The following is a 26,270-nucleotide window of genomic DNA, read 5'->3' on the forward strand; positions in this document are numbered from 1 at the left end:
AAACCCTTACCACTGCAGGATATCATACAAAATCAATCCCAAATCTTCAAGGTGTGTTAAAGCTTTAGTCAATGTCGTAGGACCCGTGGGATATTATCACACGAGGCTACATAGACGTGAATACAAAAACGTAACACGGAAGACATCATCCTAAACGTATCCCAATCTTCAAGTTGGAGCAAATGACAGAACATGCATTCAAAGAGCTTTAGAAAGTGGGTTCTTACATGTGGTAACTTTAAATCCGCTTCAACACTGAGGTTTTTTTTGCGAGGGGTGTTAATGTCCATTACAGCCATGTTGTGGGTTGTCCTTCTTGGCTGCAGAAGCAAAAATGTAACCTATTCTTTCCAGCATTCCTGATTGCTTCCTTTTTAAAAAATTAAATGAACGAACGGCAAACATTTGTGGTTCACCAACCTCTGATATGAATTTCTCTTGCTAATGTAATGTTCCTTTTCATGCAAGGCAATAACACTTTGCAGAACTTCCCACTCATGCCTGCTTTTGCCTTATGAAAAAGCTATCAAAGTTCATGCTATACCTCCCGTTTGCCAAATAAACATAAGCAAAGTGCTCATTTTTATTAATATTTTAAAGGTGCATGTGAATGGTGTGCTGTGTGCATCGGTGCTGTGAAAAGCTGGAAGTACTGAGGTGCACGGCTTCGAACTTCTGAACTCGGAGAGCTTCGTAGTTCTTGCACTTGAAAAAAGCAACAAAAAGGGTGAAGAGGAAGCAGGGATGAAAGGCAGGGAATGCGCAGACTGGGAGAAGTTCCATCCCTGCATTTGTGATAAGATGGGTGCGCTTTGAGCTTTCTCAAAGCGTGTTCACATATGCTTTGTGTGGTAGGAAGAGGGCCGAGGAAGGCTTACTCCAGTGTCGAGCAAGATGTGTTTGAGACAGCAGAACCCATTTTAGGATCCTCATGTCATAACATCCCTAGAATACAAGTCCAGCACTCACACTGCATGCATTCTCTTACATAGAGTCAACATGTAGGTCAAAGCTTTCCAAACTGTGCATCACAATACATTGGATGTGTTGGCTGCAGTGTGTTGGTGTGTCACATGAACATAATGACAAATCTCTGAGTCTATGTGAAGTAAGCATCACAAATTCATCATGTATTTTTAGATTTATTATTATTATTATTATTATTATTATTATTATTATTATTGTCACAACAACATAATATGACACAGCAAACGAGGTGTACATGCTGGATTTCGTATCACAAAATCACAAGTTGAACACTTCCCAAGCGTTTAGGACTAGTGTGATGTATTTTCAGCTGATGCGCACAGATGCCAGCAAGGTGGCCTTTTGCAGTTGACAGATCGTAATTTTGTCAATGTTTATTGTTTCCAAATGCTGGCTGAGATCTTTTGGCACGGCACCCAGTGTGCCCATCACCACCGGGACCCCCTGTACTGGTTTCTGCCAGAGCCTTTGCAGTTTGGTCTTGAGGTCCTGATAGAGACTGAGTTTTTCCTGTTGTTTTTTTATCAATCCGACTGTCACCTGGAATGGTGACATCAATGATCCAAACCTTTTTCTTTTCCACAACTGTGATGTCTGGTGTGTTGTGTTCCAGAACTTTGTCAGTCTGGATTCGGAAATCCCACAGTATCTTTCCGTGCTCATTCTCCAATACTTTTGCAGGTTTGTGATCCCACCAGTTCTTTACTGCTGGGAGGTGGTACTTGTGGCATAAATTCCAATGAATCACTTGGGCCACATAGTTGTGTCTCTGTTTGTAGTCAGTCTGTGCGATTTTCTTATAGCAGCTGAGGATATGATCAATGGTTTCGTCGGTTTCTTTGCACAGGCCTGCATTTTGGGTCATCAGCTGATTTTTTGATCTTTGCCTTATTATTATTATTATTATTATTATTATTATTATTATTATGTTTATTTATCCCCCACTTTTTCTCTCCACAAGGAGACCCAAAGCAGCTGAAAGGTTTTCATGAGATATGTGGTGTCCCCATACATTTCATTATTACAGTTTGCATGTATATCTGTATTTCTTCTAAGGGGTTGGTTTAACCTCCAGTTTGTGGCAGTGAATCTGCCTGTCTATTTGAGCACGGCACAAAGGAAGAGACAGAGAGCACGTTTTGAGTTCCAACTTTTACTATTTTGCAACATAGGGTGACAGTCAGTTCAGGCTGATCAAGGAACTGTCACAACATCTTGCTTGATCGTACTTGTATTTATAGCCGTGGTGTGCATTCGGATAAAAGCTTGTCTCATTTCATTTCCGGCTTTCGTTGCGGGCCTGATTCGTTTTCGGAAAGCTTCCCGAAATTGGGAGGGTTGTTTTCGATTGTTTTGTTTCGGGGCCCCAAAAATCAGCCCATTCTAGGGGAAGTTGGGCTTCCCACCCACTGGCTCCCCTTCCTGAGGCGTTCGGCTGCCTGGCAGGCAATGAGAAGAAATGCATGAAATTTCATCTCCATGTGAAAGCAGGTTTTCATGTTGAGCAGAGTTTCATGTGGGAAGGGGGGCTTTCTGTTTCGTGTTTTTGAACAAATGAAAGACACGGAAGAAATTATAAGAACGAAGTTCACGCACATGTCTAATGTATAGTACTTTTCACAGACTTGTGCAAAAGGTTAGATAACAATAACGTCATGACTAGATCTTTTTTGTGGGCATGCACAGAAACTACTCAGAAATTTGACTGCTTAAGTCAATGGTACATGTGTACAGATGTCTCTATTTATCTACATTAATCATTAAGTCAAGTAAATATCTAAATATCCATGACATTTGACATTTCACTGGCTGTGATGTTCATGCATTTACTTTTTATTGGTAATTAACTCAAGTATAAGCATCAAGTTTGCTAGTTAAACTGATTGACTGTGTCGCAAAATGACGCAGGTCTCAAAAGTGTGGCACCAACATGTAATGTTTGGAAAGCTCTAGTGTCGGAGAGTCCAGTGTTGTACAGTACAATTCTATATCCACAGGGGATATGTTCTCAGACGTTGAGTGCATGTATGAATAATAATAACAACAATAATAGCAACAACAACAGCAGCAAACTATTAACTATGAGTTTGAGACTCCAAAGCAGACATGGGCAAACTTGGGCCCTCCAGGTGTTTTGGACATCAACTCCCACAATTCCTAACAGCCGGTAGGCTGTTAGGAATTATGGGAGTTGAAGTCCAAAACACCTGGAGGGCCCAAGTTTGCCCATGCCTGCTATTCCAAAGTGAGGATATTGGAAAACTAGACAAGACGGATTAATGACATGAGACCCTTTTTTAGGTGACTTGTGGGAAAAATTGAAAGAAATCATTCCTGTTTTGAAATTGTTATTTCCTATTTAATTGTGCGCCCTTTACTTTGAAAGTAGTTGTTCTACTCCAGAAACGTTGTTTTTGTGGCTGCCACAAACTAGTTTGAATTGGTTCAGTCTCTTCCAGAGATATTCATTGGAAAACTATATGGCAATCTGTCAGGGGTGCTTTGGTTGTGCTTTTCCTGCATGGAGGGGTTTGAACCAGCTGGCCCGTAGACTCTCTTCCAACTCTATTATTCTATTCCATGAAATGTGCTGCAGGATGTTCTTCATGCAAGAACAAGATTTTTACCTTTTTCATGTTTTAATGGTCAAACTGATTAGGAAATGACATCTATAACCCAGGAACAACAGTCCCTATAATCCATGGAGAATTCAGTCTGTGAGGTGACCTGGGCCCATAATCTTAAACTTTATGTGCACTGAGAAATTCAGCAGAACCCTGTTAGAAATGCAGGATATGGTGTCATATTGAGTCAGATGGTGGCTCCACTTAGGCTCGTGTTGTCGGCTTGCAGTGGTAGCAGATCTCCGAGGCTTCATGGCAATCCAACCTGGATGTGTCAGTGGCAGGAACAGGGAGTTTTATGATCCTCATCACTGAAGATGCATCTACAAGGGCTATCCAGAAAGTAGATTACGTTTTGGAATTAAAAATGAACAAAGTATAGGAGAAAACATTTACCATATGCAATTGAAAGCCACACCCAAATACCACGTCTCAGGTAGTCGCCATTCAAATCTATGCGCTTACCATAGCGGTGAATGAGCTTGGCAACTCCTTCCCCACAAAACTCTGTCGCTTGCCTCCTCAACCAGCTGGTCAGCCCTTCCCGCAGCTGTGCAGCGTCGCCAAAACACTGCTTTGCCAGCCAGGCTCCCATTGTTGGAAACAAGTGGTTGAAGACGCAAGCGGCAGAATTTAGTGGGGACGGATTTGCAAAGCTCCTTCATCGCTATGGTAAGTGCCTAGATTTGAATGGCGACTACGTGAGATGTGGTATTTGGGTGTGGCTTTCAACTGCATATGGTAAATATTTTCTCTTATACTTTGTTCATTTTTAATTCCAAAATGTAATGTACTTTGTGGATAAACCTTGTATATGTCCCACTGAAGAGAGGGCAGACTTAGAATCACAGAATCCTGGAGTTGGAAGAGACCACCCCAAAGGACATCCAGAATGACCCCCTTAATGCCAGGCAGGAAAAGCACCATCAGAGTATCCCTGACAGATGGCCATCTGTTTAAAAGCATCAAAGGAGGGAGCTTCCACTGCACTCTGAGGCAGAGAGTTCCACTGTTGAACAGCTCTTCCTACAGTCAGGAAGTTCTTCCTAATGTTCAGGTGGAATCTCCTTTCTGTCATTTGAATCCATGGCTCAACTGAGTTTCCAGGACAGCAGAAAGGAAGCTTGCCCCTTTTTCCTTATGACAGCAGTTTGACTGCACTTTAACTTTAACTTCAATGCCATGGAGTTATACTTAGGTGCGACCCCAGCACTCTTTGCCAAACTCCAACTTCCACGATTCCAGTGCCAGTCAGAGTGGTGCAGATGCACCCTGAGTCACATCCGTTCCAAATGATTTTCTTTTCAGTTGGCTCATACTTTTTATGTTCTGCTTTGGTGTAGGGTTTGAGGCCAAGGGTGTGGTGAGACGTATCTGAGCCATATCTGTGGTCCTGAGGACAATTGTCCTCGGTGTATTCAGTGCACCTGGCTGCCTTTTATTTCCTCCCTTTGCCAAAACACGTCTTGACATTAAGGCAGAAGAACAGCAAAAGGTTGGCATCTGGTGTTCGGGGGGGGGGGGGGGGGTGAGGGTATGCCTTGCAGATGATGGATGATCCGTGGATGGATGTGACCGTCTCACCAGGCTGGAGCTGAGCGAAGGCCATTCTGCCTGGCGGAGCATTGCTTCTCAGGCAGAAAGTTGCCGATGCATTATTGTTACTTGTGATGGATTCATTTGGAAGAGCGGCCGGATAGATCGAAAGCATCCATCAGATGGCGGGACCTGAAAGCTTTCCATAACTTCTGTGGTCAGTGATAGATTGTGCCATCTCTGGGACTCAGCGCCTCGCCAGGCGGAAAGGAAAGCGAAAAACAAGGAGAAGAAGGAAGGGCCTGAAAGCGGAACCAATCTTTCATGAGCTCCTGTCCATCGCCAACACTATACACAGCGCTAAGGGACGAATGCCCCAGAGGGCAGGATCTGGATCCAAAGTGACCTTAACAGATTGGCGAACTGAGCCAGAACTATGGAAATAAGTTTCTACAGGGAGCAAAGTGTAGCACGAAGCTTAGGCAATGAAAATGAAATGCAGAGATATAGGATGGGTGACACTAAGGGAATAGAATAAAATAGAATAGAATAACTGTATTGTCATTGAACATTGTACAATGAAACATTGTTCCCCAGCACACACCATAAAACAACACACCCATCCCTCCACACTCCAACCGCCACCGCACATCCCCCAGTGCCACATCACTGCAAAGCCATGGAGTTCAGCGAAGCCACAGCTCTGGGATAAAGGCTGTTTGTCGCAGTTTGTTGTCGAAGGCTTTCATGGCCAGGATCACAGGGTTATTATGTGTTTTCCAGGCTGTATGGCCATGTTCCAGAAGTATTCTCTCCTGACGTTTCGCCCACATCTATGGCAGGCATCCTCAGAGATCTAAAGATGCCTGCCATAGATGTGGGCGAAATGTCAGGAGAGAATACTTCTGGAACATGGCCATACAGCCCGGAAAACACACAACACCCCTATTTCCCAGTCTGTTTGTCCTTGCCTTTGTCATCCTGTATTGTCTGCCAGATGGTAATAATTCAGGAAAAGGATATGCTGGGTGAGATGGGTCCCCAAGAGTGCTCTGAGCTTTCTTAAGGCTACAGGACCTATACAGTTCTTCCAAAGAGGGGAGAAAACAGGGCACCCAATGATTCTCTCTACAAAAGTGGTGACCCTTAGGAGCGCCTTCCTATCTGCCACTGTGCAGTTAGCAAACCATGTGGAGATGCAGGAGGTCAGGACATTCTCTATAGCACAGTGTTAGGAAGTCTCCAGCAGTTTTCCATTCAGTTGTTGGCTCCTTAGGAGTCTCAGACAGTACAGTTTCTGCTGGGCCCTCTTCAGCAACGCTGCCCTGGGTCAGATCTACGGATCTAGGAGTCTTAGGTCCCTTCTACACTGCCATGTAATCCAGAACTGGATTATGAGAGTCTCCACTGCCATGTACCGTATATACTGGAAGATTAGATGAGTTTTTCAGCCCTTTTTTATCAGATGAAAAAACCTCCCCGGCTTATAATCGGGTCAAGGTCAAGCCAGGCAGCGGAGCCTGGAGGCTATTACTTGCAATATATGACATATTTCTCTCCTCCCTTATCAGTGTGTTTGTTTTTCCAAAGCCTCCCTCGCTCTTAACCAAGGGAATGTTTTGAAAAGGAAAATAAGCCCTTGCAAGTCAGGAAGAAGAATATATATTACCCATTAAACTTATAAAAGCATTTTTGCCGTAAATATTTGTTAATCTCTGCTACAGATATGTAGGCACTTCCCCTTGCAAGCCTTTGCAATCCCTATTTATACATGAATTTCCCCCTCATATGTTTGCAAGTCTTTGCAAATCCTATATACAGATATCTAGAGATTTCCATATACCTGTATATCTGTATCTGTGTATACATTATTTTTATATATAACCCTTGGCTTATACTTGAGTCAATAAGTTTTCCCAGTTTTTTATGGTAAAATTAGATGTCTCGGCTTATATTCGGGTTGTCTTATACTCGAGTATATACGGTTATTCAGTTCAAAGCAGATCATCTAGATTTTATATGGCAGTGTAGAGGGAGCCTTAGTGGACCACAAGCTGAACATGAGCCAAGAGTGTGATGCAGCAGCTAAAAAACTGGACTGCATCCATAGGAATATGGTTTCTCATCAAGGGACATCCTAGTCCCAGGCCTTCTGCTTTGGCTATTTTGGACTGAGAACAGGACTTTCTGGCAGAAGGCACCATTTCTTTTGCATGGAAGATGCTTTCCATGAAATCCATGGTCATCCATGGGTTGCTATAGGGGACAGAAAGAATATTCACAAAGAATATAAAATAGCCACTTTGGGACTCGACTAAGAGAGATAAGCAGAGTAGGACTTGTTGTTGTTGTTTGGAAAGCTCAAAGTATGTTTCTCAAGACTCAACAAAGTCTGAAAGCAACAGTCCTAGAAAGAGAATGTTCTGGTGCAGAATATTTCTGGTGCAGAAAATCCAATTTCTGCGCAGAATAAGACCTGAACCACACAAATAATCTTTATGTTGTTGTTGTTGATGATGTTGTTGTTGTTATTGTTGTTGTTTGGAAAGCTCAAAATATGTTTCTCAAGGCTCAGCAGTCTGAAAGCAACAGTCCTAGAAAGAGAACGTTCTGGTGCAGAATATTTCTGGTGCAGCAAATCCAATTTCTGCGCAGAATAAGACCTGAACTGCAAAAAGAGTCTTTGTGTTGTTGTTGTTGCTGCTGCTGCTGCTGCTGCTGCTGTTGTTGTTGTTTTAAAAGCTCAAAATATGTTTTTCAAGACTCAGCAAACTCTGAAAGCAACAGTTCTAGAAAGAGAATGTTCTGGTGCAGAATATTTCTGGTGTAGAAAATCCAATTTCTGTGCAGAATAAGACCTGAACCGCAAAAAGAGTCTTTGTGGTGTTGTTGTTGTTGTTAAAACTCAAAATATGTTTCTCAAGGCTCAGCAAATCTGAAAGGAACATTCCTTGAAAGAGAGGCCATTTTTGGTGCAGAAAATCCAATTTCTGCGCAGAATAAGACCTGAACCGCAAAAAGAGTCTTTGCAAACTGCATTTCCCCAGAAAATGGGTGAAAGTACTCGTTGCTTCTTTTGTGAATGAAATTGGGCAAAAGTTATATCTCCAGCCTTTTCTCTGTCAGTTGCAGGCCCTTTGGATAAATGCTGCGCCGTTAATGTTTCCTTTGTTTATACGCTTTTTACGGCTGGGTTTATTACGGAGCTGGAATAGAAGCTCTGTACTTTAACGCAGCTTGGCTTTTTAGCATCCCGCCTCTATTAGGGCTGAGAAATCACCAGCGAGGGGCATTAATCTGGTAATATTTTGGAAAACGCAGATGAATCACGGCTGCATCCGTCGCCACGGCTTTATTTCATTTATATTTTTATATTCTCTTATTTTATTTGCTTTGGTGAGTAATGGCCCCTGTTTGCGATCAGTCATCAGCATAATAAAATGTTGCCTCTCAAGCCGAGGATTTATTTCTTTTATTCAACTCCTCCAAAAGTGCATTTGGCAACAAATGTTTAGACCATGGTCTAAACAAAACATGGGCAAAGAGCAACCCATGGGCTGCGCATGGGCCTATGGCCATTGTGTAGCTCCATAGAGAGTGCAGAAAAATCATTCTAGAAGCTGATCCTCCAATGTATATACAATGATTGGGTTGCTGTGAGTTTTCCAGGCTGCATGGCCATGTTCCAGTAGCATGTTTCACCTGCATCTGTGGCTAATAGCATCTTCAGAGGTTCTGTTGGCAGTGAAGCAAGTGTGGTGTATATATACCTGTGGAATAATGTCCAGGGTGGGAGCAAGAACACTTGTCTGTTTGAAGCAAGTGTGAATGTTACAATTAGCAAGCTTGAATAGCAATGAATAGCCTTGCAACTGCAAAGTCAATGAGTGAGGGTATCTGCAAAGAGGTAGCCTGGCCTCTGTTGCCTGGAGGCACCCTCAGTTTGGGAGGTGTTAACTGGAACTTCATTGTTTGCTGTCTGGAGTTCTCTTGTTTCTGAGTGGAGAAGAACACGAAAATCACTGCAGACTAATTCAATTTGAGAAGTCAGTTATAGTAGAGCAGTCAGCTATAGCTGGTAGGCTGTTAGGAATTGTGGGAATTGAAGTCCAGAACACCTGGAGGGCCCAAGTTTGCCCGTGCCTGGATTAGTCCGTTGCTGATGGTCAGGATGGCTCTGTCGTCCCTCAGAATACTAGGTGAAGGGGATTGTGAGCAGAAGAGTGCTGTTCCCTGGTGTCCTGCTCATGGGCCTTTCAACTGGAATTGCACCTCTGGTTTCCATGGCTCCGGGTTGTCTGAAGGACCACTGACCTGTTCCTTTTGTAGCATAATGGTGCTCAATCCCTGGGACTCCAACGTACTGACCATCCCATGTTTGCTTCTCTTCCTCCTTCCCTCTCCCCTTTCCCCCTTTGCCCCCATTTGAAGTTCCACCCAACCTGACTGTCCCGCAAGAGAAGTCCCCCTTGGTCACCCGGGAAGGAGACACGGTCGAGCTGCAGTGCCAGGTGACGGGGAAACCCAAGCCCATCATCCTCTGGTCCAGGGCCGACAAGGAGGTCCCCATGCCTGATGGGTCCATGCAGATGGAGAGCTACGATGGGATCCTCAGGATCGTCAACGTCTCGCGGGAGATGACCGGGACCTACAAGTGCCAGACCAGCCAGTACAATGGATTTAACGTCAAGCCGAGAGAGGCCCTGGTCCAGCTCATCGTACAATGTAAGTCCAACATCTCTCTTTCCTTGTAACATTGTGTTGAGACCACTTTCTGGGCCATATTTCCCATCTGGGACCTTCTATGGTCTGCAGAAAGCTTTGAGATGTTTCTGATGGCATGTGGGCACCATACTTCCATAGGATAGAACCAGAAAGATGCTTGCACATGCCATCTTGGAGCAATGTGTTGAGACTGCATTAAATGCTTGGGATCTTCTGTGGTCTGCAGAAAGCTTTGAGATGTTTCTGGTGGAATGTGGTTACCATGATTTGATAGCACAGATCCAGAGAGGCTTGCAGATGCCATCTTGGAACAAAGAGTTGAGACCTCTTTATGGACAATATTTACATCTGGGACCTTCTGTGGTCTGCAGAAAGCTTTGAGATGTTTCTGATGGGATGTGGCTACCACACTTTCATTGGGTCCAGAAAGATGTTTGAGGATGCCATCTTGTATCAATGAGCTGAGATTGGTATTTCATATCTGAGTCTTTCTGTGCTCTGCACAAAGCGTTGAGATGTTTCTGGTGGGATATGGGTACCGTGATCTGATGGGATAGATCCAAAAATATACTTGCAGGTGCCATCGTTTGTGAATTTTGTGATTCTCCTGTTTCCAAGAGCTTAGCTTGGGTCAACCAAAGATGGTTATTTTGCATCAGAGAGCTGATATTAACATTAAACCTTTTGAAAGGTGTCCTTAATGGTCCTACATTTGGATAAAGCTGTCTATAAGTAAAATTGTGAAGGCAAAGACTCCAGAGTTGTGTCAGAAGATGTAGCCATTTGTACAAGCAAGACCATTGTCATTATGTCTGGAGACCAAAGAGTGAGCACGAATGCATAAATGGCAATTTAGGATGTCTATTCCAGACTTTCTGAAGTACTTTCCATCTGAAACACTTGGGGTGGATGTTGTGAGAACATTCTAGGGCTGTTGTCCTAGGAAACTGGAGAAATATTTGGCCTGCTTTCCTTTGCATAGTTTTGCTCATCCCATCAACCTGGAAAAACTGGATTTTTCTCCTCCCCAACCAAAAGAAGATACGATAATGGTGATTATAAATATTAATTGAGTCAAGTGAAGGAGACCACAAGGTGTTCACTATTGGTCTGCAAATTTGTTCATCACCATCATTACCTTCATCATGTATTTATATATTCCCGTCAGTACATATAGTACATTTCAAACAAGACAGTAATTCCTATCAAATATGCACTATTTAAAATGCATGGATACACACAAACACAAGGAGCAAGAAGTAATATAAATACAAAACTATTCTGGCTGTTCTTATTTTAATTTTGCTTAGGACGGAGGCATGTTTTCAGATCTGAAATTATTTTTTTGAAAGCAGCTGAGGCTTTTTAGGAGGTTTTATATATAAACTGAATGGCCATTTGTCAGGAGGGCTTTGATCGTGTCTTCCTGCATTACTGAATGGGATTGTACTGGATGGGCCTTAGGACCTCTCCCAACTCTAGGATTCTACAATTCCGCGAAGCCTGAATGGAACTATATTAAGACACTCCACGTCTTTTTTATTTTTTGAGGAAGCAATTATGCAAGATTTCCGACTGAGATGACTCTGTGATAAGCTATAAATAGATCCTGATGATGGCTTTGCATCCTGTAATTGGCTTTGGGTGCAGTGTGTGGGTGTCTTGCAAGTGGGTTCTTTGCAGACGGAGAGATAGCAGTTGTGTGAAAGAGAGGCGCAGAGGTTGGAAACCACTGAAGCTTCATGAGCAAACTTGGGCCTTTCAGGTGTTTTGGACTTCAACTCCCACCATTCCTAACAGCCTCAGGCCCCTTCCTTTCCCCCCTCGGCCGCTTAAGCGGCCGAGGGGGAAAAGGAAAGGGCCTGAGGCTGTTAGGAATGGTGGAAGTTGAAGTCCAAAACACCTGAAAGGCTCGAGTTTGCCCATACCTGATCTACACTGTACATTTAATCCAGCTTGACAGCACTTCAGATGCCATGGCTCAGCGTTACAGAATCATGGGATTTATTGTTTGGTGAGACAGCTGCACTCTTTGATGGAAGAGGCTCAACGCCTTGTAAACCTACACCTCCCGGGGTCCCATTGTGCCATGGCAGTTTAATGTCATGGGATAGGTTCATGACTTAGAGTTTTCCAATCACGCCGTCCCTGGAACTGCTGCACACTGGACAAATAAGTGCCACGGAGGCAAAAAAAAAACAAAAACCCTTTTATTCACAGCAAGAAACGGTTTTGCTCAGTTAATCAGTCTTATCAGCAGAGCACAACTACAACATCTGACCTTCTTCTGCACACTGTTAAGCAAACTCACAGATTCAGTTTTCATCCAAAGTATCAGGAGGCTTTAATCTAGACTCATTGCACTATTTACTATGTGAAATCTGAATCCAATGATCCACAATCAGACTTGTGCTTACAAACGATTATACTCACGACAAGGTTCACACAGGAAGAGAGAGAGGTTGAGCATTTCCTCTCCTTTTTATAACCACCTGCTGACTTGTCATCTGTTAGGAATCTATTAAGTGGTCAGACTCAAAAATAACCCACTCTTAGGGGGATTCAACATAAAATACCGCAGAGTGGGAGAAGCACACTTCATGGCAGCAGAAACTTACCTGTGGTGAGCTGGGAGAAGCCTTTCTTCCTTAGGATGGCAAAGGATTGCAGAGTCACAATTGCAGGTTCAAAATATTTATTGTGATAAAAAGAAATCCATTGTAGATAGAAAAGGTTCTGGGAGCTAACTAGCTCTCTAGGCTAGCTTCTAAGGAAGGTAAGAAGGTAAAAATAACAAAATATCCAAATAGCTACATTTTGCCTGGAGAATGGCAAAATGTGTCCTCTCAAGGGAGAACAAAAGGCAGAAGAAGACCCAAATGGTCAAAGCCCAGAGGCAATAAAAATACCAATAGATAGGAAGTTACCTCATCCCTCAAAGAGATCACATTACTACATCTTCAAATGGGGAGGTGATAGTAAAGAAATGAAGAAATGAAGAGTAGAGACAGGAAAGGCCCCTTCTAGGAAGGCATGCATGGAGTAGATAGAGGGTTTCCTCATTCTAATCCTGTTCTCTAGTCTAACTACTCATTGAGGACTGGAGACTTGTGGAGTCCAGGATGAAACCCAACATCATCAGTAAAGGATAAATGAATGACGCAACCTCTTGTCATAAACCTCACATGATTGTGACTCAGCCGTTTCTGCCTGGCCCTTAGGTATTTCATCATGACCTACTCAGTCATTTCCCAGGTGTGTTATCACATTTATTTATTATTTATTTATTACATGCATTTATACCCCGCCCTTCTCCCCGAGGGGACTCAGAGCGGCTTACATTCTGCCACGAGGGCCAGCAACAAATATACTATAAAAACAAAACAATTAAAACATGATAAAAACATGATAAAAACATGATAAAAAGTATACAAAAATTAAAACGCTGCAAAGCAGCGATATTGCACCATCCTCAGTCATTCACTACCGCTACAATTACAGATTTGCGACCCGATTACAACAGCCAATGAGCTTATTCGCTAAATGCCTGGGCGCAGAGCCAAGTTTTTAGTTTTCTTCTAAATCCCAGGAGGGATGGGGTTTGCCGGATATCGCTGGGGAGGGAGTTCCACGACCGAGGAGCCACCACCGAGAAGGCCCTGTCCCTCGTCCCCACCAGCCGCGCCTGCGAGGCAGGTGGGATCGAGAGCAGGGCCTCCCCGGAAGATCTTAAGGTTCTAACGGGCTCATAGGAGGAGATACGTTCGGATAGATAGGCAGGACCAGAACCGTTTAGGGCTTTGTAGGTCAGCAGCCAGTGGAGCTGGCTTAGCAGGGGGGTAGTACGCTCCCTGTAAGCCGCTCCCGTTATTAACCTGGCTGCCGCCCGCTGCACCAGCTGGAGCTTCCGGGCCGTCTTCAAAGGCAGCCCCACGTAGAGTGCGTTGCAGTAATCCAGCCGGGATGTGACCAGAGCGTGGACCACCGTGGCCAAGTCAGACCTCCCAAGGAATGGGCGCAGCTGGCGCACGAGGCGGAGTTGTGCGAAGGCTCTCCCGGCCACCGCTGAAACCTGAGGCTCCAGGCTCAGCGATGAGTCCAGGAGAACCCCCAGACTGCGAACCTGCGTCTTTAGGGGAAGTGCGACCCCGTCCAACAGAACTGTATTTTACACATTGACTCAATACTAGAGCATTTCTATCTAACATGCAATTGGTATCAAACGACATTAGTATTTCTACAGCATAGATGCCCCTTAGTCGGCAGTGGGAGAGATGCCTCCATGAACCCTTTAATGCCTTGAAAATTCAGGACAACCGTAGCTTCCTTAGTTGAACCAATCTACCCATATGATGGTCTTCTCCCCCCCCCCCCCCAAATATTATATCCAATAGGCTCTTGACATTTCCTGAGTTGAGTGGTGCAAACCTCCTGTGAAAGTGGAGAAACCCTGAAACTTTCCCCCCTTTTACTTGAGTGAATACTTCTCCAAAGATCTCTAGATCCTCCAAGGTAACCATATGGCCAACTTCTTCAGGCTGGGTCTGCACTGCCATATCATCCAGACTACACCATGTAACAAAATTTGAAAAATGTTCTGTTTCTGGCTTGAAAGTGTTATTTCCTGTTTCATTGTGAAATTCTTACTGTGAAAGTAGTTGTTCTACTCCAGAAACTTCACTTTCGTGGCTGCCACAAGCTATATTGAATTGATTGAGACTTGATGATGAGATATTCATTGAAATACTAGAGCAAAATGTGTCATAGCAGTATGATGTCACTCCTGCAATGACAAAAATTTTGCAGTTTAATAAACAATACCCATGTTTTAAGATAGGAATAATTAGAAAATGACATATATCACCCAGGAACAAAAATCGTGTTATATAGTGTTATCAGAGCAGATCTTGCAGATGATATGAGTCTACACTGACATATAATCTAGTTCTGGATTTTATTTAGCAGTGTACATTGGATCTCAGCAGTCTGCTGTCTAGGATTCTCTAGGGCCACCAGATGACTCTGGCTGGATCTACACTGCCCTATATCCTAGAGTCTGATCCCAGATTACTTTCTTTGAACTGGATTATAGGAGTCTACACTGCCAGATAATCTGGGGTCAGATCCTGGAATATAGGGCAGGATAGATCCAACTTCAATGGTCAGCCTTGGCAGATGTTGACCATAAAGGCACCCTGGAGGACTTCTTAGACCATATAAAATCCAGATTATCTGTTTTGAACTGGATTATATGGCAGTGTAGACTCATATATTGCAATTCAAAGCAGATAATGTGCATTATCATCTTTGATAATCTGGATTTTATGACAGAAGAGGCCTCAAAGAGTCCTACAGAGGCATTTTAGGCAATCCACAAAAGTTGGCCCTGAAAATGGGTTGAAATGACAGTACATTAGAGTCTCACTTATCCAAGCCTCGCTTATCCAACATTCTAGATTATCCAAGGCATTTTTGTAGTCAATGTTTTCAATACATAGTGATATTTGGTGCTAAATTTGTAAATACAGTAATTACTACATAGATTTACTGCGCGTTGAACTACTTTTTCTGTCAAACTTGTTGTCTAACATGATGTTTTGGTGCTTAATTTGTAAAATCATAACCTAATTTGATGTTTAATAGGCTTTTCCTTAATGCCTCCTTATTATCCAACATATTCGCTTATCCAACATTCTGCCTGCCCGTTTATGTTGGATAAGTGAGACTCTACTGTATTACTTACTTAGGCGATCCCTCGTTGTCTGAGTATGATGGCCTTCCCGGTGTATTGTCTTGGTGGTGGGTACGGAGATGACTGTGGAGTCCTATACTTGATTGCATGTTCTTCCACAGTGAGGACATCAGTTTTCAGGTGGAAGGTGGTCCTGGTCAGGGTTGGCTTGAGGCGCCTTCCTCTTGGCATATTTTTCTTTTGCCCTCCATTTGTGCCTCTTGGAATTCCAAAGCACTGCTAGTCACAGCTGACCTCCAGCTAGACCACTCAAGGGCCAGGGCTTCCCAATTCTCAGTGTCTCTGCCACAGTTTTTGAGGTTAGCTTTAAATCTCTTTTCTGTCCACCAGCATTCTGTTTTCCATTCTTAAGTTAGAAGTATAGTAACTGCTTTGGGAGAAGGTGATCTTTGGGCATTTGGACAACATGACCTTCAGTCCAGCAGAGTTGATGGCGTTGGAGCATCGCTTCAATGCTGGTGGTCTTTGCTTCTTCCAGCACACTGACCTTTGTCCACCTGTCTTCCCAAGAGATTTGCAGGATTTTTCTGAGGCAACGCTGGTGGAAATGCTCCAGGAGTTGAGTGTGACGTCTGTAGACCGTCTACGTTTCGCAGGCGTAGAGCAGGGTTGGGAGGGGAATGGCTTTGTAAACAAGCACCTTGGTGTCCCTACGGATGTCCCGATCCTCAAACACTCTCTGCTTCATTTAAGAAAATGCTGTACTCGCAGAGCTCAGGCGGTGTTGTATTTCAGTGTCAATGTTGACTTTTGTGGAGAAGTACAGTAGAGTCTCACTTATCCAACATAAATGGGCCGGCAGAACATTGGATAAGCGAATATGTTGGATAATAAGGAGAGATTAAGGAGAAGCCTATTAAACATCAAATTAGGTTATGATTTTACAAATTAAGCACCAAAACATCATGTTGTACAACAAATTTGGCAGAAAAAGTAGTTCAATACTTAGTAATGTTATGTTGTAATTACTGTATTTATGAATTTAGCATCAAAATATCATGATATATTGAAAACATTGACTACAAAAATGCGTTGGATAATCCAGAATGTTGGATAAGCGAATGTTAGATAAGTGAGACTCTACTGTAGCTGCCAAGGGAGCAGAAATGGTCAACATTTTCTAACATTACACCATTAAGCTGTATTCCTGGCATTGCAGAGGGATTGGCTGGTGCCTTTTGCTGGAAGAGCACTTTGATTTTCTTGATGTTCAATGAGAGGCCGAGCTTCTTGTATGCTCCTGCAAAGGTGTTTAGAGTGGCTTGTAGGTCGTTTTCTGAATGTGCACAGATAACATTATCATCGGCATATTGGAGTTCTATAAAAGATGTTGTTGTGACCTTGGTGAAATGACAGCAGCCTCGATTTAACAATTGATTCTAAGGAGAGTTCAGGTTTGATTCACTCTCAGACCTCTTCTACACTGCCATATATAATCCAAATTATCTACTTCAAACTTGATTATAGGGCAGTGTAGATTCAGTTCAAAGCAGATAATGTGGACTATCAGCGTTGATAATGTGGATTATATGGCAGTGTAGAAGGGGCCCCAGCCCCATTCACTGGTCTTTTTGACAGTCCTCAGTGTCTGCAGAACCACATCTCAAAGGAATGCATCCTTCAGCCATCAGGCTTCTCTGCTATGCAGCTCTTACAACCGGACAAAGAAAGAGATACTACTTGGGCATTGTTGTTATCTGCTTGTTTTCTGCTACTCCATTCATGTGCTATCTTGCTGCGCCTTTGCTTCCGCTATTGTGAAACAGCCCTTTCACACAGGTTTGGTGGAGATTGAACTGAGTCATTTCTATTTTAGTTCCAGCATCCCACTTTTCTCCGTCTCTCTCTTTCTCCTTGCAAAGAGGTGGGTTCCTAGGAAACTATATTTAACATTTGTCCTGCGGATTTTGATATATATGTATTCATTGCATCAGAATGAATAACAAGATAGCTAATGGAGTGTCTTCCTTTTGGTGTTGCTGCTTTTATGGGCACCTCAATGGGGCTTAATCAGAACCCTAAAGGTGGAAGAGACTCCAGTCAGGCACCATCCGATCCCTCCCAACAGATGGCCATCCAGTCATTTGTTTATTCCCTTAGTATCGCACCTTTCTTTCTCCCAGTATGGGATCCAAAAAGGTTTCCACCTTGGCTGACACTGTGGGCGAGGAGTCTATCACAACAACACCCTAGTGCAAGGCCCCATCCTTGGGCATCTTTGGATCAAGCCCTGCCTGTTGCAGAATGCATATTTTGCAATGTCATAAAAGCACAACCGTATCCCGGCCTTTGTCCCTCTCCAGCCCACTTGGAAGCATCAATATTAATGAGTCTGCAGGCACGAAATTGGTGGCCGCCTGCATCCAAAAGCAATTTCCGCTCGGCCCTTTCCCTGTCTCCGGGGAGGGCGCTTCGGGCATAAAAATGCCACCCGGCACAATGTAATCAGATGTTTACATCATGTCCCTTATCAAGACATGATATCCGAGAGGACAGGAGGTAAGTTATGGCCGGGGCGCCCGCCTGGCGTTTATGCGCCTGCATTTCATTTTGACGCGCCGTAAAAAGACATGGTTTATGGCACCCACTGCTCAGCGGAGGACAGCATGGTCTCCGGGCATCTGGGCCTGGTTTCTTGACACATAAAGGAAGGCCTGAGAGGGCCACCCGGCCAGGACATTGGGATGTATAGTCTGGGATTTGCAACATAAAGGTTCAGGCCAAACCCTGGATCCCTAGTCTAAGGCTTTCATGGCCAGAATCACAGGGTTGATGTGAGTTTTCCGGGGCATATGGCCATGTTCCAGAAGCATTCTCTCCTGACGTTTCACCCACATCTATGCCAGGCATCCTTAGAAGTTGTTGTTAATGTGGGATTTGTGTATTGATAGTGTTTAAATGCAATTTGTGCCATGCTTGTATTGCAGCTGATTGCATCATCCAGAATGTATTATAGTGTGGAAAGAGTTAATTGCCAAGAAGCTATGATGACCTTGATGTGTGGCTGGAACTAGGGAGTATCCAGACACAAGTGTTTGTGCATAACGATTGCATCAGTTCAGTTCAGTTGAGTTCTGTCTGCCTAGAGTTCGAGTCAAGTTCTGTTGGAGAACAGAGCAGTCCTGTGTTCGTCTGTCGTCTACAAGTCTGTTTGTGTTGATTATTGCTGCATACAGTAAAACCTTGTAAATAGTTTTACCAACGTCTCTGAGTGTTTCTTCATTCTGCGTTCCACTGCTTCCATCCAACTACTGCTGCGTTGCAAATATTCTGACAGTTGTGAGGTCTGTTGGAAATGAGTCAAGTGGGGTTGATATATCTGTGGAATGATGGGAGGGATGGGGGGGGGGACTCTTATCTGTTTGAGGCAAGTGTGAATGTTGCAATTGGACACCTTGATTAGCATTGAATGCCCTTGCAGCTTCAAAGCCTGGCTGCATCATGCCTGGGGAAATCCTTTGTTGGGGGCTGTTAACTGGCCCTGATTGTTTCCTCTCTGGAATTCCCATTTTTAGTGCTTCTTGAGGAAACAATCAGGGCTAGGCAACACCTCCCAACAAAGAAGCAGACAGGCTTTGAAGCTGCAAGGCCATTCAGTATTAATCAAGCTGGCCCATTGCAACATTCACACTTGCCTCCAACGGATAGGAGTTCTTTCTTTCTCCCACCTTGGACATTATTTCCCGGGTATATAAACCCCACTTTCTTAGTTTCCAACAGACCTCACAACCTCTGAGGATGCCTGCCATAGATGTGGGCGAAACATCAGGAGAGAATGCTTCTGGAACATGGCCAGATGGCCCGGAAAACACACAACAACCCTGGTCATGAATCAATGTTATGGATTCATGCGAGTTGTAGTTTTACAAGGTCTTCATCCTTTTTCTGCCAAAGAGTGGTGATAACCTCACCGAACCACATTTTGTGGTTTTGACTTCCGTTGCTTATTTGCAGATTTGATTAAAAACGTTCCTCATAGGAATCTCTGGGCCCTCCCATACGATTCTATGGGCAGCCTCCTATGAAAATGAAATATTTTAAAAATCAATCTATGTGGTTCAGAATGGGTGGAAATGTAGCAGAAATGTCCTCCTCAAACCCTCCATTGGGGAGCAAAAATAATGAAGTTAAAAAACGAATTAATTAATTCAGTGCTCATGAATTTTAACTCCATTTTGCTTCCTTAACTTCACTAAATTGTAGTTTAGCTTTAATTTTACGTTCAACCCAATTTTAAGTGTAACGTTAAGGAGCCAAGTAAAAGTAAAAAAATTTTATACAGGAAGAAATAGGGGAACAACAACAACAACAACAACAACAACAACATAAAAATCTGAGATGTTGGGGATGCAGTGGTGTAAAAGGTATATAGAGGTAAATATTATTTGGCAGCTGCCCACCCCTTTTCAAAGGGACATTTCAAAGGCATTTTTACAGGGTGTGCTTTTTCCGCCCTTTTGTTTTATGCCATTTTCTTTCCCGTCATTCTTCTTCTTCTTCCAGAAAGAGAGAAATGAAAGTAATAGAAAAGCACCAAGTAGTGCAGCAAATGAAGTGACAAGCTGTTTTTCAAACGCCGTGGGGAGAAATGCGAACAAAAAGCTCTATAGAAAAATATTTTACAAAGATCTGTTTTAGCTGCTCTGAGTCTCGTTTGAGAGAGGAAAGCAGAAAAATGATGATAACAACAACAACAACAACAACAACAACAACAACAACAACATAACTTGGACCTAATATTCATGTGTTCAGCCACTCCGAGCCTTGGGGGAGTGTTTTTAAGATTTTTTAAAAAAGATATTTTAAAGATGTTTTTAAATTGTTAGATTTTAGCCTTTCTTGTAAGCCGCCCCCGAGCCCTAGGGGAGTGGCGGCATATAAGTTTAAATAATAAATAAATAAATAAATAAATAAAACAACAACAACAACAACAACAACAACAACAACAACAACATAATAGGTAAGTGAAAGAGCTTCCTGGGTGCTTGGATTTCTGGACCCTCCATGGATACCCAAATCTGTGGAATCCCATTATGTACAGTGGCATTGTAGAATGGAGTCTGTTACGTAAAATGGCAAAAAGCAAGATTTGCTATTTGGATTTTTAATATATATTTTCAAGCATTTTTTTTCCATGCCAGGAGCGACTTCCTCCAGTCCAAGACCTATCAGCCATCATAGCTCTCTTCATGTACCTAGAATCACATTAGCTTTTTTAGCTGCTGCATCACATTGTTGGCTCACAATCAGCTTGGGATCCACCAACACTCCCAGATCCCTTTCAATAGACTGTTTTCAAGCCATTCTGTATCTGTGCATTTCTTTTTCTTTTCTTTTTTGAAAAGTGTAGCACCATAGATTTCCCCTTGTGTTAGATTTGGCTCAGCTTTCAAAATCTGCAAAGGTGATTTTGGATCTTGATCCCATTCTCTAGGGCAGGGGTCCCCAAACTAAGGCCCGGGGGCCGGTTGCGGCCCTCCGAGGTCATTTACCTGGCCCCCGCCCACAGTTTTATAATATAATATATTGTATATACATATAATATTGATAATAATAATATAATGTAATACAATATAACACTAATAATAATAATAATACCATATGATAATATTAATTATATATTCTATATTACATATAATATTACTAATAATATTACAGTATAGTTCAATATAGTAATATATAATGCTAATAGTGTGCTATGCTAATAATATAATATATTATATGTACATATAATTTGTAAGCCACTCTGAGTCCCCTTTGGGGTGAGAAGGGTGTGATACAAATGTAGTAAATAAATGCAGTAAATAAATAAATAATAAATAAATACATTTTAGACTTAGGCTCGCCCAAAGTCTGAAATGACTTGAAGGCACACAACAACAACAACAACAACAGTCCTAATTAACTTGACTATCTCATTGGCCAGAAGCAGGAGCACACTTCCCATTGAAATCCTGATAAATGTATGTTGGTTAAAATCGTTTTTATTTTTAAATATTGTATTGTTCTTTCATTGTTGTTGTTGTTGTTGTTTTTGCACTACAAATAAGACACGTGCAGTGTGCATTGGAATTTGTTTGTATTTTTTTTCAAATGATAATCCGGCCCCTCAACAGACTGAAGGATTGTGGACTGGCCCTCGGCTTAAAAAGTTTGAGGACCCCTGCTCTAGGGCATTAGCATTCCCTCCCAAGTTGGTCCCATCTGCAGTTGCAATCAACATGCTATGTGTTCCATCACCCAAACCATTGAGGAAGCCCTGGGTGTCCCAGAACAAGACCTTCCTTATGTCCCCCCAAAAATCACTTCTCTCTAGGACAGTGGTTCCCAACCTTTGGGCCTCCAGGTGTTTTGGACTTCAGCTCCCACACTTCCTAACAGCTGGTAAGCTGGCTGGGATTTATGGGAGTTGAAGTCCAAAACACCTGTAGACCATGAGGTTGGGAACCACTGCTCTAGGATGATGAAGTAGAAGCCATTAGTCAGAAGCACTCTTTGGGTTTGGCCACTCAGGCAATTCCTAGCGCTCCTCCGAGGAGCATTTTCCAACTCACATTTCTCTAGCTTCTCTGCAGAAACCTCACGGTTCTCAAAAGAGGGGCTCTCCCGCAGGAAGACCTCTTTCTGGGTTGCTGTGGGTTTTCCAGGCTGTGTGGCCATGTTCCAGAAGTGTTCTCTCCTGAAGTTTCACCCACATCTATGGCAGGCATCCTCAGACCTCAACAACCTCTGAGGATGCCTGCCATACCCTGTTTCCCCGAAAATAAGACATCTCCAGAAAATAAGACCTAGTAGAGATTTTGCTGAATTGCTAAATATAAGGCCTCCCCCGAAAGTAAGACCTAGCAAAGTTTTTGTTTGGAAGAATGTCCGCCAAACAGAACACCAGAGCATGCAGGATCCGTAAATGTACATACCATAGACTGCTGTACATGAAAATAATAGTAGTAACAAGAAATTCTTGATAGGATTCACAGTTTGTCTGGTTATGCTGGTTTGTGATGACAACTACTGTACAGTATATAATAAATGTCCATATTTTGTTCAACAATAAATGTGAATTCTTCTTCATGGAAAAATAAGACATCCCCTGAAAATAAGACCTAGCGCATCTTTGGGAGCAAAAATTAATATAAGACATTGCCTTATTTTCGGGGAAACACGGTAGATGTGGGTGAAATGTTAGGAGACAATGCTTCTGGAACATGGCCATACAGCCCGGAAAACTCACAGCAACCTAGAAGACGGATCTTTCAACACCCCAGAGCTAAAACAGATATCTGCCTTCTTGAATTGGATTGCGGACCCCACCAAATTCACAGGGAATCACAGGGTTGTTGTGTGTTTTCCGGCTGTCTGGCCATGTTCCAGAAGTATTCTCTCCTTGTGTTTCGCCCACATCTATGGCAGGCATCCTCAGAGGTTGTGAAGTATATGGAGAAATTAAGCAAAGAAGGCTTCTATATCTGTGGCAGGTCCAGGGTGGGAGAATGAACTCTTATCAATTGGAGGCCAGAGTGAATGTTGTAATTAATCACCTTGATTAGCATTGAATAGCCTAGCAAACTTCATCTCCTGGCTTCTTCCCGCCTGGGGGAATCCTTTGTTCAGAGTTGTTAGCTGCCCCTGATTGATTCATGTCTGGAATTCCTCTGTTTTTAGAGTGTTGTTCCTTATTTACTGTCCTGATTTTAGAGTTTTTTTTTAATACTGGTAGCCAGATTGTGTTCATTTTCATGGTTTCCTCCTTTCTTTTGAAATTGTCCACGTGTTTCTTGTGGATTTTAAATGGCTTCTCTGTGTAGTCTGACATGATTATTTATTATTATTTTTACAATACTAGCTTTGCCCGGCCACGCGTTGCTGTGGCTTATGGGAATCCTTTGTTGGCTAGGTGGAATAGCAGTGAATAGCCTTGCAGTCTCAAAGCCTGGCCGTTTTCTGGAGTAGCTGGAGCTTTTTGTTGTATGAACGTAGAGGCATGGATGAGGGGTTGTGCTGCCAGGTTTAGTGTTTCTGGGATGTGTAGTTTTGTTGTTTTGTCCTAGGACGAAATTTCATTACCCTTTTATATATATAGATTTATATCCCACCCTTCTCACACAACAGGGGACTCAGGGTGACTTACAATAAAACACATATATAAAAATTGTACAATGCATTATAAAACAGTTAAAAATTATTAAAAATGATAGTTGCTAGAGTGGTCCAGCATTTTTGTGTTCTCAAATAACATGCTGTGTCCAGGTTGGTTCATCAAGTGGCTGACTTCTCTGGTTGAGCGAGTCTGCCATGCCTTTCATATTCCTTGATTCGTGTCTGGGCAATGTTGTATTTGGTGGTCCCTCTGTAGCCTTGTCCACAGCTGTATGCTATACGGTATACTCCTGCAGAGGCGAGATGATCCAAGCTCTTGTCCTTCGCTGAACATAGCATTTGTTGGATTTTCTTAGTAGGTCTGTAGATAGACTTCTTTCTGGTTTGCAAAGACAAGGAATACAAACGGTTGAGGCTCTAATTCCTTTGCATGTTGATAGAATGCTGTTCTGTGTTGCCACGGCTATTTTGCGATCATTCTCCAAGGCTGTTCTGTAAGGAATAGCCCCGCAGGCAGAGTTGTTTGCTGCACCATAGTCTGGGGATGTGATGACTCATGGGCCATGTAGTCCCGTTCCCAGTTCTATTGTGGCAGATGAAGAGGAAAACTTGGGTTTCCCACCGTTTCAGCCAGAAGTGGAGCCCTTGCACCTGCAAGATGTTTGCCCACCAGAAGTCAGCCAAACAAGCCTTGAGCAGAAATCTCCCCCATTTTCTCGCCGGGATTATTATAATCAAGATAGAGGCGCTCGGGAGGCGACTCGCAGGAGCGCCAGGATAGCTGCCAGACAATTAGCTGATTAAGTCTGTTTCCCTTGGGAAACTTTAAGGAGTCATGCATCTGGACACAGTATAGGTTTCGTTTCTTGTTCCCCAGGGAAAGTGTTCCTTGGCGGGAAAACAAGATCCTATATAGGTGTTTGCCCACAAAGAAATCCTTGCGGAGTCAATTCGTCAACTTCGGGAGTGAGATCGTGTGTAGACTACGCTACTCCAGTTTCATGTTTCCAGGACCTTGTTCTCGTCCCAGCCTTGCCTTGCTCCCCGGACCTCGCCACGGAATTCGCCACGGACCCTATTCTTGTTCCTTGCTTTTGTTGCCTTGAATCAAGCCTTGTTTGCCAAGAATCTAGTTTGCTTCCAGCCTTGTTTGTCAAGTTCCATGGACTAAAGGACCTTGTCATTTCCCCACACTTTGCTTGGCAGAGTTGTGTTTCGGTTATTGGATTACAACTTTGGACCTTAATATCTCATATTGGACATTGATTTCTTGGACTATATTTGACCTTCCCTGGAAGGTCTACTTCGGAACTATATTCTTCACTTGTTTTTACTGACTTTATATATTCCTTTAATAAAGATATTAGATAGATTCTGGCCTCTGCGCATGGTTATTGGTGCTCTGCAGCCTGGGTCCTGACAGGGGAAGCGAATGGCGTTTGTTTTTGTTATTGGTTGTCAGGACCGAGGGGCAAAGTTCCCTGCAGGAGTCACAGAGGAAGGGGACCTCATTGAAAGTTAATATCTGAAGCGGAGTCACTCTTGATTAACACCAGCCCCTCAGAGAGCCCTTGCTGTCTGCACCGCCGCCGGGAAGCCGGGCCTCGGAGGTGTTTGCGAAGCCATGTATGACCGTTTAATTAATTGTGCCGAGGCAGGTGAGGCCGCGCAGATGGGTCCGTGGGGCTTGGAGGTTCACAATGGAAGGGTTTGTAGGCCTTGTATCCCTCACTGGAGGGAAATCATTCCTGCCTCCAAGTTCAAACACAGGAATGATAACAGTCAATGTGTGGAGGAACCGCCGCACCATCTGCATTTTCCATGGAGAGCGCATTGAGGCTGGAGATGTCATTCTTCACCAATTTCCTTCTCTCCTGAGAAATGTCCACAGTCTCCTTGCTGCTGCAAATAATCCTTCCAAAGCTATTACCCACAATGCAGGACACATTCTGTGCAAAATTCATATGTGGGCAGAAAACAACAGGAAAGGTGCCTGCAGATATATAATAGATGCTACCTTAAATCAAGATTGGCAAATGATGGAATAATGTAGTTTCTGGTTGCTTGAGAGTGCCTATTATAAATAGGCCTAACTAGCTAATACTAAACCCACACTATACCATATCATAATATCTGTACTGACTTGATTGTCCTATTGAAATACACTAATGAAAAGCAAATAAAAGACAATTTTTACACAATGTAAGACCTAAAGTAATATAGCACAGTATTATTATCAAAAGAGCTTTGTGGTTTTATTTTTAACTCACTGTATCCGGCCACGTGTTGCTGTGGCCCTGTCTGGTGAAATGGAAAAGAGAGAGAAGAGAAAGAGCAGGTTTCTAATACAGTAGAGTCTCACTTATCCAAGGTTCTGGATTATCCAAGGCATTTTTGTAGCCAATGTTTTCGATACATTATGATATTTTGGTGCTAAATTCGTAAATACAGTAATTACTACATAGCATGACTGCGTATTGAACTACTTTTTCTGTCAAATGTGTTGCATAACATGATGTTTTGGTGCTTAATTTGTAAAATCATAACCT

At 43.1% G+C, this 26,270-nt stretch overlaps 1 protein-coding gene across 4 annotated transcripts in view; it reads left to right on the forward strand.

The window, feature by feature from the left end:
- mdga2 (MAM domain containing glycosylphosphatidylinositol anchor 2) overlaps positions 1 to 26,270 on the forward strand; it is a 514,926-nt gene that overhangs the window by 358,962 nt on the left and 129,694 nt on the right. For all 4 annotated transcript variants that reach the window (XM_062968720.1, XM_062968722.1, XM_062968721.1 and 1 more), the window contains exon 8: positions 9,579 to 9,872. In XM_062968720.1, the coding sequence (XP_062824790.1) occupies positions 9,579 to 9,872 (294 nt within the window). The remainder of the gene's footprint in view (positions 1 to 9,578; positions 9,873 to 26,270) is intronic.

The sequence above is a fragment of the Anolis carolinensis genome, chromosome 1, assembly GCF_035594765.1.
Source record: "Anolis carolinensis isolate JA03-04 chromosome 1, rAnoCar3.1.pri, whole genome shotgun sequence".
In the NCBI taxonomy this organism is placed as follows: Eukaryota; Metazoa; Chordata; class Lepidosauria; order Squamata; family Dactyloidae; genus Anolis; species Anolis carolinensis.